This window comes from Talpa occidentalis, unplaced genomic scaffold, assembly GCF_014898055.3.
Source record: "Talpa occidentalis isolate TD23 unplaced genomic scaffold, MPIMG_talOcc4v2.1 talOcc4.7, whole genome shotgun sequence".
NCBI classification, from domain to species: Eukaryota; Metazoa; Chordata; class Mammalia; order Eulipotyphla; family Talpidae; genus Talpa; species Talpa occidentalis.
This window is the reverse complement of record NW_023605083.1, coordinates 106,276,432-106,293,507: the sequence shown is the minus strand read 5'-3', so window position 1 is coordinate 106,293,507 and position 17,076 is coordinate 106,276,432. Positions and strand designations below refer to the sequence as shown.

Genomic DNA, 17,076 nt, shown 5'->3' with positions numbered 1-17,076 from the left:
CAACACAGTTGTGGAAATTAGTATCCGGAGGCCAGGCGCAGTCAACTCACAAGGAGTGACCCCTCCCAAAAAGAAGAAAACTCTATCAGTTCAGTCTCTGCACAGGCTGGGGCAGCAATCCCACTGTGACTATGCAGGTGCCTCTTTACCAACTCTCTCCCTCTGCAGGGCAGCAGTCTTCCTGCCTGCCCGTGACCTGTCAAGGCCGCCTGCCTGCAACCATGCAGGCCTCTCTCAGCAAACCTGTCCCTTCTGGGGCAGCTCTTCCTGCCCACTTGTGTCTATACAAGTGTACTTTACTTTTCTGACCCTTTTCCTAATAAACCTACCCTTTAAATATAACTACTGTCTCTGTCTCATGGAGAAACTCGTCTGGGAAACTCGCTGCATGCCGCTGAAACGGGAGCTCTGGTGAAACCTTTCCCAGAGTGAACTCAAGGACCCTGCACTCCAAACCCACAGCCTTCAAAAACGACAACACAGGCACTGATTATTAATTAGGAATATTACAGAAAAGTGTACAGAAAGGCAATATTCAAATTCTTCCATTCAAAATTCAATAATGCAGTACAACATGTTTATCAGTTTATCCGGTATGACATATCATGAAAGATCCAATTCATGAGAGTTTATCCCTTTAGCCCATGATAGTGAAACAAAAAGTTTGTTACTGAATTTTTTTTTAAGGACAAATAAAAGGAGGCTAAGGGTAGTAAAGATGGGACAAAGTAAAAGATAGTGGAAAAATATGAAAAGGTGGGAAGCCAGGAGGAAAGGCCAGATTGTATTCCAATTTTTCTTATTCTGACTCGTCTTTTCCTGGGTATAGTAGAAGGAAAAAAAGTGAGTGAGGCATGTGAGGGGAACTCTGTAGCAAGAAAGAAGAAACTCCAGTCTCCCAATTTTCCCTCTAAGATTTTGAAAAGAGATTTCCTCGGCTGCCTCCATAAGCAACCTTTAGTGTGGCCACATCAGCCTGTCTGCAAATCTGAGGATGAGGCTGAGAGAGGTTCTTGGCTTTCCACAGCCACCCTCAGTTCTCAGAATGTGGGGCCTGCCATAGGCTTGGTGTGCCAGGGTGTGGCAGCCATGCAGCACAGGCTAGGGTGTAGACAGCTGGCCAACAGTGTAGATGGGATATGAGGCAGAAACTCAGGAGCCAGTAACCAATTTGAACTAAAGTGACCAAGAGAGTCTGGGTCAAGCCAAGAGCATCTAGACCAGGAGTTGACCATATTATATACTTCATCTACAACACATAGAAGAGGAGGACAAAAATATACAAAGGCATTGATACTTCCATGTCACCCTGTGGTTCTATGACCCACACATAACATAGGTGGAAAAACTACCTGAGAAACTGAGCACTTTCATCTGAGAAAAGAACTCTGCTATTTGAATCACCTAATTGAGTAAAACTTTAAATTAAATTGAATTTACTATTTTACCCTGCTAATAAGCAGGTGGAGCCTAGAAAAATTAGTTACAGACAAAATGAAAAATGAAATATTTTCTGGACATTCAAATTATATAGAAAGTTGAATCATGTATTTCTGATATACATGTAATTTACACAAAACAACTTGCACTTTACCTGTCTAAAGAGGTTAGGGAAGTCATCTGCATTGTTGACTTTTCTGATCCCTTTCCCTCCTCCTCCTTCTGAGGCCTTGATCATTACTGGATATCCAACTTCCTCTGCTGCCTTCAAGAAAGAGTGGTATTAGTAGGGAAATTGGCATTTTCTCCCTTCAAGAATGCTGCCATTTGGTAGGCCTATATGTATACTACTAGGTAAGAAGAAAAGAAAAAAAAAAGAACACCATTAGAGTATGAGTTTGTGCCGAAGAAATTACCCTTTTTTGTAGGTTAAAAAAAAAAGGTAACCTATTGGCAATTTCATGTGGTTCAATCTAAGACAATTCCAGATTGGTAAAAAACAATCAAACTATATCCTTACATATTATTTATACATTCATATATTAAGTTCAAAATAACAAGCACAGAAAATACATCAATGTTAGTTTATAAAAGAAAAATGAGTGGATATAAACTTTCACTTTTTACTTGATACATTTCTGCATATATTAGAATTTCTTTCTTACAGTATATAGGTATTCATGTATTATCTATAATTTTTATTAAAAAAATAAAGACATAAGTAGTTCACTTAATATAAATGGATGGCCTCAGTATAACTTTTGTCAACATAAAAGACTCAACAAATTGGAACTCTCAAGAACCTAAAAATTTTTTTCTCAACTTTTTGTAAAAGATAAAGCTAATAGCTCTCTTTTAAAGTTCCCTTAACTCTATTCTGTTTATAAAGAGATTAAAAAAAGAGAGATTGATGAACTCAATTACTAGGTGAGGAATTATCAAAGAAACAGTCACAAATGTGGAAGACTTAAAACATATAGCAGTAGGATGTCAGTAAGAAAGAAGGTATATATGCAAACTCTAGGCATATATGCAAGCTCTCAGCCACTTAAAATATTTTACAAGAATTTTAATGCTATGAGGAAAATGTTTATAGATAATATTAAGTAGGAAAACAACAACCAAGAATACTAAGGATATATATATAGTAAGAACCTAATTTTACAATTATCACAATTATTATAATTATGGGAATCTATTAATAAAGATAATAATACTAGGAATCAAAAAAGAATAGTAGAGGGCCTCCCTGGTGGCGCAAGGGGTTGAGTGCAGCATTGTGAAGCTGTCCACAGCCTCTGCAGCATGAGTTCGATCCTTGGCCAGTGAGCTACCCATATGGCACAGCAGACCTCTCCTGACTCGCCCACTGCTCCCCTCAGCAGTGTACTTCCATCTGTCTGCCTGTTCTGTTCCCCACTATGTCTCTGGTGAATATTCTCACCTCTCACACCTCTGGCCTATACCTCAGTTCTTGTAATCATAAATAAATCTTCTAAAAAGAAAAAAGGATAGTAGAAAATACATGTATATGCTATCAGCATTTAACCCTGGATAGTAGGTTTATGGGCGTTTTTTTAATTTTCATTTCAATTCTGGCTTTCCAAATTTTCTACTAGAAAATTTTATATTTATAACCAGAAAGAATAGGAATTTCAGTTGATAGCTAGTTTCTGATAAAGGTTTTCTATTCTTTTTGCAAATTACAGCAAATAGAATATAGCATTTGCAATTCAATGATATGTTAATTCTTATTAAGGAGATTACATGATATTTAACTTGAAATGCAAATAATAGAGCAAAATTAGTTGAGCATTCAAATTCAAATTCCTCCTGAATTTATAACATACAGGTCAAACACCAGCAGTGTGTTTTTCTACAACAGCCTCTTTCATCACCTACCTGGAGGCATAGCTGACATTTCCAACTGGTTAAAAAGTAAAAGTAAAAGGTAAACAAACTAGAGAAAACTATGAAGAAAAGATAATGTTGGAGAAAGAATCTCCTTTTGTTTTTGCTCATATTTCTACATAGATGGACAATAACTTTCAGCCTCTCTTGGCGCCCTCTCATTCAAGGGAAAAACAAGGGCAAAACAAATTATGTGATTGGTCAGTTTGGAAGGAGGAACTGAGCATGCTTAGTTTATTTTCTTTCCCTTTGGGATCAGCTGACTGCATAGAACATATGCTCTCTGTCAGCTCTTATTTAATAAGCTGAACAGTAGAGTCACCGTCTACACAGAGGGAAGTTCATGGTTTTTCAGCAACAATAATATCTATGAGAGCCTGATTAACTCTGATGTTCAGTTTACAAAGCTGACTGTTGCTACACACTTAAGCCACTGTCACCATTATCTCTACTTGCAAAAAATCTGACACTTTGATTTCTATCTGCTTGGCTTCTTGGTTCTGAACTTAAGCAGAAGAATGTTTGCTGTTTGCTGCCTACCTATTGTTCCACCCTCCAAACATACACACTAATAAGTAGTGCAAAGGACTTCTCAGTACTTTATTTAAGGACTGATTAAACCAGCCAAGAAATGGTCTGTCCAGATGAGCAGTTTCCTTCAAAACAATTTAATTATTTATGTTAAATAGAAGTAATTTCCTCACTCTATTTTATCAACACCTTGTCTTACAACCCAAATGCCATCACAGGTATATGTCACAAACTAGACTCCTAATTCCTGTATTTGTGACTATAATTAATTATTCCCTAGAGTTATAGTGACCTACCTCCAGTCCATCATCCACGTCCTTTACGTAACCCTTTTCATACAGTTCCTGGGGAACATTTAAAATGCGTTTTGAAAAATCATTTTCCTGCCAGTCTACACGAAGGCCTGAAACAAACAACAGTGATTTAAAAGCAGTAACAAGAGCATCTCTTCCTGTCAATTTTCTGCTATACCGTCTTTAAAATGTTCATATTTATCCAAAATTGAGGATAGGTGAGAGGAAAAAGGATGCCATAAAACTCTAACAGTCCTTGGGTTAACAGCATTTAGCTACAGCCAGACCTGGCAACTTGGGTTTTTACACTGGAAACAGCCAGGAGAGCTCATCGAGAGAAACTGATAAAAATGCAAGGGCATACAAGACCAAAAAAAAGAAAAAGGAAAGGAAAAAAACCCATGTCAGACTTCTCACAGCAACTCAAGCAGGCAAAATACCTTCGATTTGTGTGTTGAGGCCTGCTCCAGGGCCAGAGGTTTGGGAAATAATTCAATCTTTATGAGCCCTTGGAAATGGAAATGGTGGTTTTATTGGCCTCAGTAGAGTCATGATTCCATGTTCCCGAATGTCCCTGTACTCAGCCACAAGGGGAAAGCTATAGACTCTCCATTCAAACAAGAACAAATTCCAGTATTTTATTTTAAACTGTTTGACCCTGCAGGTCTGGAGAGGATATTGCAATACCCCTGGAGAACAGGAGTAACAAAAGTTCAAATCTGTTCAGCCTCAAGACAATGGTCTCTCCCAGTTGAAAGAGGTTTTAGTGTGTGTCTGTTCCCTGTGCTTGAGTATTGAAAGCATGCTGTTATCACCTATAATAATTCATAAGGCACTCTTCAAAGGACTTGACAAGAATAAATCATTTTAAGAAAAATTTTATCTTTTCCGCATGCCTGGAAGAGGTGGCTAAATGATCTCATTTTCTGCCATAGAAGTCTTAAGAAAAATGAGAGATTGAAGGTATTAAACAAGTAAAGCAAATCATCAATAGATTATGAGCTGATATCAAGAAAACACTGGCAGGCAAACATTTCAATAGGTGGATTTAATTTTCCAGGCCACCTGCTAGGCAAGTTCAAAGGCCTAAGTCTGCCTAAAACATCCAACTGTGAGGAAGATTCAAGCCCACCCAATGTTGATCTGAATCCAGAGAACCACATGAGTTTTCCCAGAGTTTCTCCAAATTAGGTACCACACATATTAAATCATAATGTACATTAAATCACAATGTATCATCTGACTAGCTGGTAGAAAATTGATATTCCTAAGGCATGGTAAGAACCACAGGTGCATCAATTAGCTGGGAGATAAAAGATGCTATTAATCAACTTGGATTCTATTTCTTGTCAAGCATCCCAATATATTTTAAATAAACTTAAGTTCTAAGCTACAGCCTGAAATACTCTACTGAGCTTTTCTGCACATTAAGAAACAAACAAGAAATAATTTCTTACCACTGCCACTCCAGGGAAGAGTTGGGATACCTGCAGTTTGAGCAACTATAGAAGATGCAATCTTATCCCCCAAAGCCCACATGGCCTGGCTTGGAGGACCTAAAAACAAAAAAAAAAGAACTCTCACTTTAACATTTTGGCCTTATTTCTATCACATACATTTTTTTCTTCCATATAATTATTTTTATATTTGTCCTCCTCTATCTTTAGGATAGTAATCTCTAGGGAGACTATTGTGTTTTGATTTCTTTTTGTACTATTTGTAGAGCCTAATGTAGTAAGATTTTTATACACAGTGACAATTCAATATATGTATATATATGCTGAATTAAATTCCTGACCAATTTAACTCTGATTTTGTTGTCCTTCATGATCCAACTTTGCTGTTGTTTTTTTTTTTTTCTTTTTTAACCAATACCCTAAAATAAGGACTACAAAGTTTGGGGTTTCAAGTATGAAGTATTATACTCTCTTTAGTCTTAAAGGAACTCAAAAGGGAGTTCTGTTTTTAATAGGGTTTACAAAGCATAAGCATCATTGTGGAAGGTCTCTGAGACAGAGATAGAAATGTTTTAAGTCATATAACCTCAATTTCTCTCTCTGCCATAAGTAGGGAAGAAAAGACAGAAGAAATAGCTCTCATTCATTAGAACACAATCTATATCCTTAAATATGAAGGTGCTGAATCATATGTAAGGGCACACTGCCAGGGTATATCCTAAGTATTAAGTTATTTTTACTATGCAAAAATACGCCCTTTCTCTGCCTGTTTTCTTAAGACTGGTGGCAAAGTTTTAAGCATTTTTGGAATCAAAGACTCCTCCATATTTCATGGAAAAGAACCAAGGAAAAGAAAATGCAATCAAGATGCAAAGAGAGGGCCTCTCTGGTGGCACAAGGGGTTAAGCACCGCACTATGAGGCAACCCTCAGCCTCTGTAGCACGAGTTCGATCCTTGGCCGGCCAGGGAGCAACCCACATGGTGCAGGCAGACCTCTCCTGACTCACCCACTGCTCCACTCAGCAGTGTACTTCAGTCAATCTGCCTGTTCTGTTCCCCACTCTGTCTCTGGTGAATCCTCTCATCCCCCGCATCTCTGGCCTGTACCCCAGCTCTTGTACGCATAAATAAATCTTTAAAAAAAAAAAAAGATGCAAAGAGATAAGCAGGGTGTAAGAAATGGAAAAAAGAAAATAGCTGTAAGAGCTGCTGATTAAAAAAAAAAAAAAAAAAAAAAAGCCCAGAGCATGCTCAACAGAAGAAAAGCAGGATGTAGAGTGTAGTATGAGCAACATCAACAGAGACAAACAGAGAGAAGAACAGGGCCTCCCTGGTGGCACAAGGGGTTAAGACGCAACTGATGAAGTTATCCGCAGCCTCTGTAGCACAAGTTTGATCACCCCACCGGCCAGGGAACAGCCCAATGGCACAACCCTCTTCTGACTCGCCCGCTGCTCCTCTCAGCAGTGTACTTCAGTCAATCTGCCTATTCTGTTCCCTGCTCTGTCTCTGGTGAATCCTCTCACCCCCCCACACCTCTGGCCTGTACCCCAGCTCTTGTATGCATAAATAAATAAGTCTTCAAAAAGCAAAAAAAGAAAGAGGCAGGAACACTTATGCCAAAAACACTTACCCATAAAGGCGATGCCATTTTTCAAAAGAAGTTCTGGAAGCTTGGGATTCTCAGAAGCATGACCCCATCCAGCCCACACTGCCTACAAGGGAACACAGTATGAGTTATTCTTAAAATTCATACTAAAATAACCTAATGAACCGTATTACTTTCTGCCAAGACTGACCCTACCCTACGACGCACAATGGCTTCACAGCAGCCTTATGCTAATTCCATTTTGGTGCTTGATTCTTGGCAAACATCTTATGGAACAGCAATAAACAGTCCATTTTGACCTCTGAAGAGATCAAAACCAAATTGAAACTGGTATTAAAATCCATCAAGGCTTCTTGCTCTTTAGAAAACCCAATTCATAGTCTTCCAAGTAGACTCTATAGAATGGTCTCTAGAAATATAGGTTATCTTTCACAGGTTCAATGTCTTTGACTTTCTTTCAACCCCACCTAATGGTTATACTAACATAGAAGTCTCAAGTTTTTGTTTTTGCTTTTTCTCTTTGGATTATAAGCTACCTATTCTAAACTTTCTAACACAATGAGATAGGAAAGAAACAACCAACTTCTATACCACCTTATTTGGGGCTAAAAATATTCCACAGGAAATAAGCATCTTTTATTTACTTGGAATGGTTTGAAGGTGACATTGATAAAATAATCTGAGAGATCCTTCCAAACCTCCTCTTGTATTACATTTGTTTTGACTCATTCATTCTGTCCATCTTCCCCTTCCCTAACATTTAGTCCATATAAAGGCATTTATCAATTTTCAACAAAGATGCTTTATATAAAATTAAAAGTTGTTTCCTGGATATCTCCTTATGCCAAATGGTGAAATGGCAGAATTTGGTTTTAAATAACACATTAGCTTCTCTTACTTGCACCGGAATCCTTTTAGCTATATCAAGAATTAATTCCACATTTGCATAGTTGTTGTTGTTTGGTCCTCCAGGTACAGGCACATAGTGATCTGCCATCTTAATGTATTCTAAAAATGCAAGCAAATTAATAGAGAACATACGCTTTATTTTCAGTACTATATTGGCAAAGCAAAATTATGTCAAAACAAGGTACTATCACAGGCAGCCACAGGACAAACTGCATTAATGGGGATAATTTCCAGGATCATTTAGTTGATGGCTCTGATTTTGTCAAATCATAGGCACAAATTCTGCATTAATCTCATATTTAAGAAGCCTTATGCTAAAAGCGGTTCTCAAACATTTAACTTTGTTAGACCTTTCTGAAGGGTACTCATGATTCCTATATAAAGGATGATGTGCTTATCACTTTAGAGGTCTATGTATTCTATTCTGAGAAAAAGTTCTAATCCTGATACCCTTTATCTTTAAACTTGCACTGCACTCAAGAAAGCCCTTTTCCTGCTATAGAGCTGACGGAAAGAGGAAAGAGGGTAGTAGAGTCTGGAAGGTTTATAGACTAGCTATATATTTAAAAAGGGTTTATCAGGAATGTTGGAGATAGTAAGTTTTTGAAAGAGACTTTTAAAAGACTACTTCTTTCCCTGGCCTTTTTTTGCTTAGTATACAGTTTCAAATTTGTTACCTGATTTCTCTCTACTTCTACTGGCAACTTGTAGCAGAACAGTTACAATGTGCAAGGATTTTATTAAGCACTTTTTACCTATTATCTCATTTAATTCTTAACAGTACTATACATGATAGGTATTATTAGTACCCATTTTACAGGAAATTATGGTTTGGAGCAGTTAAATAACTTGTTCAAAATCCATCTACTTCATATTTATTAACATACCTTTTCTATCTTATTCTTAATTTAAAAGATTTTAAGTCCTAAAAAATTCTATTCAAAGTACAGTTATAAGGCCCTACAATTTGTTCAAAACAAAAATATTTATTTTTCTTTTCATTTATAAGAGGGGAAAGATGTTATTTTTAAAAATTAGATAAAATATCTAATGTAATAATGCTATTTTTTTTAAGTCAATAACACCCATTACCCCACCATTTGGAGAAAGTTCATGCCTTATGTACTAGAAACTATAAATTGTTAACCAATTTCACAATATATTGTGGATATCTTCCTATTTATTATGACAGAGATCTTTTTAATACATATTTACTGTTTGTGTCTGTTTATGTATGTGTATATATATATTTAAAACCTATATACTCAATATGTAGTGTTTCTATAGTTCACAATTCACTTAACTTATTGCTGAATATTTAAGTCATTAATAATTTAATAATAATTAAAAATCCTAATCTATAATTGCTTTGGTTTGCATTTCTTAGATTATCTTTGGTACTGAATCTCTTTTCATATGTTTATTGCCCTTTATAATTCTATTTTCATGGACATGTTTCATGCCTGTTCATTTCCTACCAAAGGGTGTCTTTCTCCTGTTATAGGTAGAAACTCTTAGTTAATATGTTTTTACAGATTATCGTTTGTCTTTAACATTTTTTAATTTGCTAAATAAATTTTTATGTAGTCAAATCTAAATTTCTTTGTAGTTTTGTTTTTTTCTATAGTCCTGTGGCCCTTTTGCTTCTCCCTTCTCTTATCTGCACATGCACACACACACACACACACACACACACACACACACACACACACAGTCTACAAAGGTATTGCCACCACCAACCAACCGCAGTTCAGTTCTACCAATAAATCTTCTATTATCATTAGTGTAGATACTGAAGAAAGGAGTAGTTCCCACAGCCCATAATTACCACCAGACTCACTATTCTATAGTGTATTCAAAAGAAAATTTAAAGACTCCCCTGAGGGCCTCCCCTGGTGGCGCAGCGGTTGAGCGCTGGGCTGCAAAGCTGCCCGCAGCCTCTGCAGCGCTGGTTCGATCCCCGGCTGCCGGCGAGGGTCCCACATGGTGCGCAGACCTCTCCTGCCATGCCTGCTGCTTCCCTCAGCAGTGTATTTCGTTAGTCTGCCTGTTTTGTTCCCCGCTCTGGCTCTGGTGAATTCTCTCACCCTCCCGCTCTTCTGACTGTACCCAGTGCTTGTATAAATACATCAAAAAACTCCCCTGAGAAGAGAACACTCAATTCCTTACATGGATTTCACTAATCATCCACCTCTCCAACTTTCCCATCAATATTACAAAATAAAAATATGAAACTGGTCAACTTACTATAATATCTAATATTGTCATTATTCCTATCGCTGTTCGCAGTTTCTTTTAACCTTAATTTTGCCTGTTCCCCTCTAGTGGCAGAGTATGAAGCCTCTCTTTCAAGTTAACTCTCCTATCTAGAGCTCCTTTTCCATAACGTTTTTAATTGTAAAAATAATTTGTGTTTTAAACTGGATTACAGTAATAACTGCACGAGGGTATACATTTACTAAAACTGGAATGGAACGCTTTTAAAGAGTTGCTTTATAGCATATAAATTATACTCACAATGCTATTTAAAATAACTGAATAGAAAGGTTAGAAAAGGTGAGAAAAGAGAAGTCATCAATAATACCAATTCCTTAATTCAGTACCACGGCTACTGTAACACTTTCTAGCATTCTAATTTTTAAATAACTTTTAAAGAAATTGTAAAATTGTATAGACTATGTTTTAAAAGTTGGGGAAAGCAGAAACACAAATAGAAATGAAAATACCCCAAAATCCCATCCCTAGAGATAACTAGTATCGCTGCTTTGGTTTATGTTGCAAAGCCTTTTTCCCCCCCTGACTATATGCTTTTTTCCCTATTATTACATCATGCTATCAATCTCCTTTTAGCCAACTTTTTTCTTAGCAGTTGTGACAGACACTATTCTGTCTATCCTCATGACTCCAGTCTTCAGGTATTCATATATTAAACAATTCCCATTCTTGAGTGTGGGCAGGATCTATGACTTGCTTCAAGTCAAAAGAACATTGCAAAGATATGGAGATTTCACTTCCACGATAACATTACATAAGGACTTAACTGATCATACTAAGAGACTCTCACTTGCTGTCTGAGGCAGCAGGTGGTTATTTTTGAATGGCCCCTATGATAATTTGTTAACAGTAGTTTCCAGCCAACAATCAGCTAAATCCTCAGGCCCTCAATCTGACAGTCCACAAAAAAAACTGAACATTGCCACAACCACGTGGGCTTGAAAGCAGATGCATCCCTAGTCAGAGGAGATTGCAGCTGAGGTGACAACTGATAGCTGTCTTGTGATGGCCTGAAGCAAAAGCCCAGGCAAAGCTGTGCCCTTACCTACAGAAACTGAGATAAATGTCTTTTATTTTAAGTTGCTAAGTTTATGGGAATACTGTTATATGATAATAGATAATTAATTCCCAAAGAAAAAGAAAAAGAAAACCCACAAATCAGAATGTATTCTCATACTAATAAATGTTATTCCATATTTATTTTTAACCACTGCAGGCTACTTCATAAAATTGGCATACCACATTTTACTTAACTAACCCACTAATGTTGGACACTTACATTACTCCCAGTTTCTCACTATTTTAAATAATACTAGAGTGAATACCCTTATATGAATATATTTGCCCCATTAGTGATTGTTGTTCCTCAGAATGAATACTGAGAATTAGAATGTCCTGGCCAAATACAGGCATATTCTTGCCCACCTGTACTCCTAATCCCATGTAGTTCCTTCTGCCATAGGCCTCGTGTGTACATCAACTCTCCTCTTGTCTACTTTCTCTCAGACTTTACACATTCCCTTCCTGTCCAAGTCTCTTTCATTGTGAAAAATAGTTTGTTGACTGAATTGCTCTTTTAGTTATTGTCTTTTTTTCTTCCCTTATCCAAAATACTTTAAGAACTTACTCACATTGGCTATCTCCACATCACTTTCCATTCATGATCCTTAATATCTGCAGACTCATTTTGTTCCTGTTTAATTATTCTTGCAAAGGCTACCAATGATTTCCTTATTGCTGGACAGGTTTCCATTCCTATGTTATTAAATCCTTGACACATTTAACTCTTTTAAAATTCTCTTCTTTTTTTATTTTAATGGATTTTTTTTAATATTTTATTTTATATAATTCTTACATCATTTTTCATTTTTGCACAATGTATGCATTTTCATTTTGGTTATATTCCCCATACAATTGCACCCCCGCCTTATTTTGACCCTAATCCTTCCTCTCCCCACCCCTCCCCGCCCAGTAGTGTGTCTCTGGTCTATAGTTGCTTGTTGATTTTGATTTTCACTTTGTATTAGTCTTCTTCCTGGTCCCATATTTAGGTTTTCTAAATTCCTGCTATGAGTGAGACCATCCAGTATTTTTCTTTTTCTTTCTGACTTATTTCACTGAGCATGATCCCTTCTAGCTCTATCCATGTTGCTGCAAACTGCATGTGTTTATCTTTTTTGATTGCTGAGTAATATTCCATTGTGTATATGTACCACATCTTCTTGATCCAGTCATCTATAAAATTCTCTTTTCTTTTTCTTCCATCTCTCTAATGATTTCTTCTCAGTTCTTGTTTATGGAACTATTTTCCTCAATCTACCCCTAAATGTTATTCTTTTATACAAGTTCATCTGTGGTCTTCTTAATTTTCTATCTGTTCTTTCAGGGGGTAATGTTAATTACCACATATGTGCTGTTAATAAAGACTCTTAATCTTCAGCTCTCGTTATTTTAAGTTCTGGAAGAACATATTAAAAGTTTTGTAGCATTTATAGGATCTTCTTGTACCATAAGTACTTGAGGCCTAATCTGCACCCCCACCCCATAAAAATCACAGCTCTTGCTATGTTATCTATTATTTTGCCCTGTTGAAGGTATTATCACCTGCCTACTCAACTGAAAATTAATGATTTAATTCTCACAATCACCAAATCTTACCAATTTCTGCCATGGAATACCCTTCTCTTTCCTCTAAATAAATGCTCTATTAACTTTTACTCCTTCTTGTCGAAGCATAAGTTCTTTCAGAAAGCTTTCTCTTAACTCTATGTGCTCACAGAATCCTCTGCGTATGTTTACTAAAAAATTTACCTCATTATATTGAAATTGTTTCTGAGACAAGATCACCTGTTGGTCCACATGTTCACTGAGTGAATGACTAAATGAGTTAAGAGCACTACGTATAAATGGAAGGGAGCTGGGGAAGAAATCATGCAAGGTGGTTTACATTGTTATAGAAAAATCTTATCTTTATGACTATCCTTCTATCCTTTTGATCTTCCTTTCACAGATTAAAAAAAAAAAAAAAAAAACCATGGCTGAGAGATGTTAAAGGGTCAAGCTGAATGATTTTACAGAATCACATCTGTTTTCCAATAAATTGGTGCCTTCTCTTCTTCTAAAAAGATGACATAATGACCCAAAGTCTTTAGGAACAGTCTTATTAACATCATTGTTTCAAGACAGATGTATATAGACTGAAACGGGTTTTAAAAGAGAGCTCTTTAAAGAATGAAGCCATGTTATCTGTACATTCTCTTCTTTAGAAATTATACCTTAATGACACAAAAAGTACAAAAGAAGCAAAACTAGCCATACCTCTCTGCTATACCGATAGACTTTATCTACAGCCAGCAGATGGAGAACCAACTAAACAGAGAGAATAAGCAGAAGACCTTGCAGAATGAAAACCACTGGGGTTGTAAAAGTCCTCTCCCTCAGAAGAAGGGAAAAAAGAATCTTAGCCCTAACTTTCTCTAAAATTTAATGTAGCTCATAAGTGAAACAGCATGTCTTTCTGAATTTTCTACTTACACTTAATATTTACATGTGGTAAATACTTAACAGTAAAAAGGTGTACATCTGAAAATCCAAATTAACGCTTGGGTTAAATTTCTACCTATTTATACTTAGAGCACAGAAATCTGTGTTGAGGTTTAATACACACAATAACTTTTATATGCCTAATAGTGATACTTTATTAAAGAGAAATCCTTTTTAAAGGATTTCACAGGAAATTCTGGGGTTTGGGAAGCCCCCCAAGTTAATATTCTCCTACTTAAAGGCTATGCTACTCCTGCTTTATGCTTGAGGGAGATGCATAATAACTTACCTGCATTGGCTTTAAGATCTTCAGGTGTCACCATGACAACAAATCGAATTGCACGTTCATTTCGAAACATCTCATAAGACCACCGACGGATAGACCGCATGCATTTCACTGCAGCAATGCCATTGTTGGCAATAAGAACCTGGGAGGTGGAAATTGGGGAAAAAGGAGAAAAGAAAGGCAATGATGGAGGAAAAGAGATGAGACGATTTTTTTTTTTCCTCTGAAAATGCCAGATTCTCAAACAGGAATTTGTATTGCTGGACTAGACAGTCAAGATGATCAAGGGGGGTTTTTAAATGTCTGCTAAAGCAAATACTTTAACATGTCCATGTACCGGCTAAAACTAACTCCTCTTTAACTTCATTTCTTGAAGGAAAAAAAAATCACAATTACTGAAATCCTCTAAGTTTGTGGGTTATTCTACCATATCTACTACAGGGAAACAAAAGAAGACAGACTTCAGAGGGATGATGTATTCTCAAATAAGACACAGGGGGGAAATGAACAGTGTAATGTTATCAACTATTCTCTGTTGTAGGCACAGAACCCTGAACATGTATAATAATCCTGGCATCAACCCCATTCTCTCTGCAAAATGTTGAACTTCAAACACCTTAAAATAGTGGAAACTGGGCCTCATTGGTGGCGCAAGGGGTTAAGCACAGCACTATGAAGCTATCCACAGCCTCTACAACACGAGTTCGATCCCTGGCCGGCCAGGGAGCAACCCACATGGCAGACCTCTCCTGTCTTGCCTGCTGCACCCCGCAGCAGTGTATTTCGGTCAGTCTACCTATTCATCTCCCCACTCTGTCTCTGGTGAATCCTCTCACTCCCCGCACCACTGGCCTGTACCCCAGTTCTTGTATGCATAAATAAATAAATTTAAAAAAAATAATAATGGAAACTGCCTTAGAATGACCACAAGAAAAAGAATGGAAGAATCAATGATCCTCAGACTTCTTTGTAAACAAACTTTTCATTTCCTTCCCTGTCTTGGAATTCTGCTCCTGAGGATACATAGGCTGAGACACATAATCTATCTTTGCTGGGAGACTAATAGGACCCCACTGAAGCAATGTTTGTAGAACTGGGAATATAAGTACCCATCTCAAGCAAGTCACCCTCTGTTCTGACACAGTTTAGATCAAAGTGACAGAATAACTCATAACATTTCAAAACACCTATAATCTTTTTAAGTATTTCGGGTGGTATACTCCCTCTAAACATCTCAAATACTTGGTAGAAACCAGTAAGTCACAGTGTATCAAATTGTTTAAGCCTGCTGTTCTGAAGCTGTCTCTACTCTCTTAGCTCTAAATCCAACACTATGACTTCTTATCTCTTCACCACCAACTCACGAGCTAATAAATTTCTCACACCCTCTCTGATCAGTGTACCCTACCCTGGAAAACCAAAAGAACTTTTAAAAAGAACTTTGTGAGCACTGCTTCATCTTCTAAATTAGCCATGTCTAAATTGTCACTGGTAAATACATATTAGAGAAAATAGTGAAATTACTCAAGAGGATGCTAGGGAGACAGAAAGGATAATTTCACACAAAGAGGCAAAGTCTCTGAAAATGTAAATATCAGTTTTGAGCAATCTAGACATTTAAACTGGACATTAAATCTCATGTATTTTTGAAAAAATAATTTACAAGTTATAACTTACCTTCTCAATCACTTTATTCCCTCCAAAACGAGTAACAAATTCTGCTGGAGAAGCTACAGTGAAATCTCTCTGTGAGTCTATTTTCTTGCGATCTCGACATTGCTTTACTAGATGCATGCCAGACATGCTGGACCTATGAAAATAGAGAAACCATGAAAGCCTACAGATAGGATTTCTTCACACCATCTCTCTCCCCTGGAGACCTGCTTTTCACTGCCATACTTATAATAATAGCACTTCAAAGTGCATGCTTGTGAAGACTACATATAAATACAAGAAAGAAAAGAATATGATCTTTGCTTGTGGAAATTTAAGAGAAAAGAATTCCTGAATAAAAGAAAATACTAAGATTTATCAGAAGATAGATGCCATTACAAAGAGAGGCAAAGATAACATGAAACAAGACAGTATAAAAAATAAACTCATGTATTGCAAAAAAGAGACTGTCAAAGCTTAAAAACACAGCAAGACTGTTTCTAGATCACAATTCTGGCATGCAGATGACCTTCACCTCTGAATCTCTAGTTGCCATCTTTCTTATCAACTCTAAGTCCACATTCTAAACTACCTACAAAATGTTTGAACTGGGTAACCTACAGGTGTTTCAAAATTCAACAACACTAAAACAAAATTCTTTACAAGTCTGCAGAATATGACATATTTCATCAATTTTAAGAAGCCCCTTTTTTTACTTTTTAAGAACTTTAAAACTGGTATCTTACAATTAATGCTATGCCTTACATAAATGGCAGGTTGTTTTTTTTTTTTGTCTTAGTGGTATATACAATAATGGTGCCTCTAGTAATCAATGTTTTAAATCAGATGAAATATAACAGTGTAGGCCTGAGTTTAAATTCCAGATCTGTTCACTTAATAGAACGATCTTTAGCAAATAATTTAACTTAGCTTAGCTTCAGTTTCCTCTTCGTAAAATATGCATAGCATTCAGTGTTCTAGCTATTTACCACCACCCACCCCCATGCCCATCTTACACACAGTTCAAGCCCACCTTTACATGCTCTGCTTTGTAACAATAGTGTTAAGACTGCATATTTTTGTCCAGTTCTATCAATGGCAAGTAAGGCAGAAGGATAAGAAAAAGGACTTTCCTCTTGTTTATCAGCTCTAATCAGCATTATTCCACA

The 17,076-nt window shown here is 36.8% G+C and overlaps 1 protein-coding gene across 9 annotated transcripts in view; it reads right to left on the bottom strand.

Annotated features, from left to right (window-relative positions):
* ACACA (acetyl-CoA carboxylase alpha) overlaps nt 1-17,076 on the bottom strand; it is a 262,049-nt gene that overhangs the window by 158,275 nt on the left and 86,698 nt on the right. For all 9 annotated transcript variants that reach the window (XM_054688839.1, XM_054688841.1, XM_037495224.2 and 6 more), the window contains 7 exons: nt 15,932-16,064; nt 14,258-14,396; nt 8,141-8,250; nt 7,267-7,348; nt 5,633-5,731; nt 4,179-4,285; nt 1,595-1,705 (listed from right to left, as the gene is read on the bottom strand). In XM_054688839.1, coding sequence (XP_054544814.1) covers nt 1,595-1,705; nt 4,179-4,285; nt 5,633-5,731; nt 7,267-7,348; nt 8,141-8,250; nt 14,258-14,396; nt 15,932-16,064 — 781 coding nt within the window. The remainder of the gene's footprint in view (nt 1-1,594; nt 1,706-4,178; nt 4,286-5,632; nt 5,732-7,266; nt 7,349-8,140; nt 8,251-14,257; nt 14,397-15,931; nt 16,065-17,076) is intronic.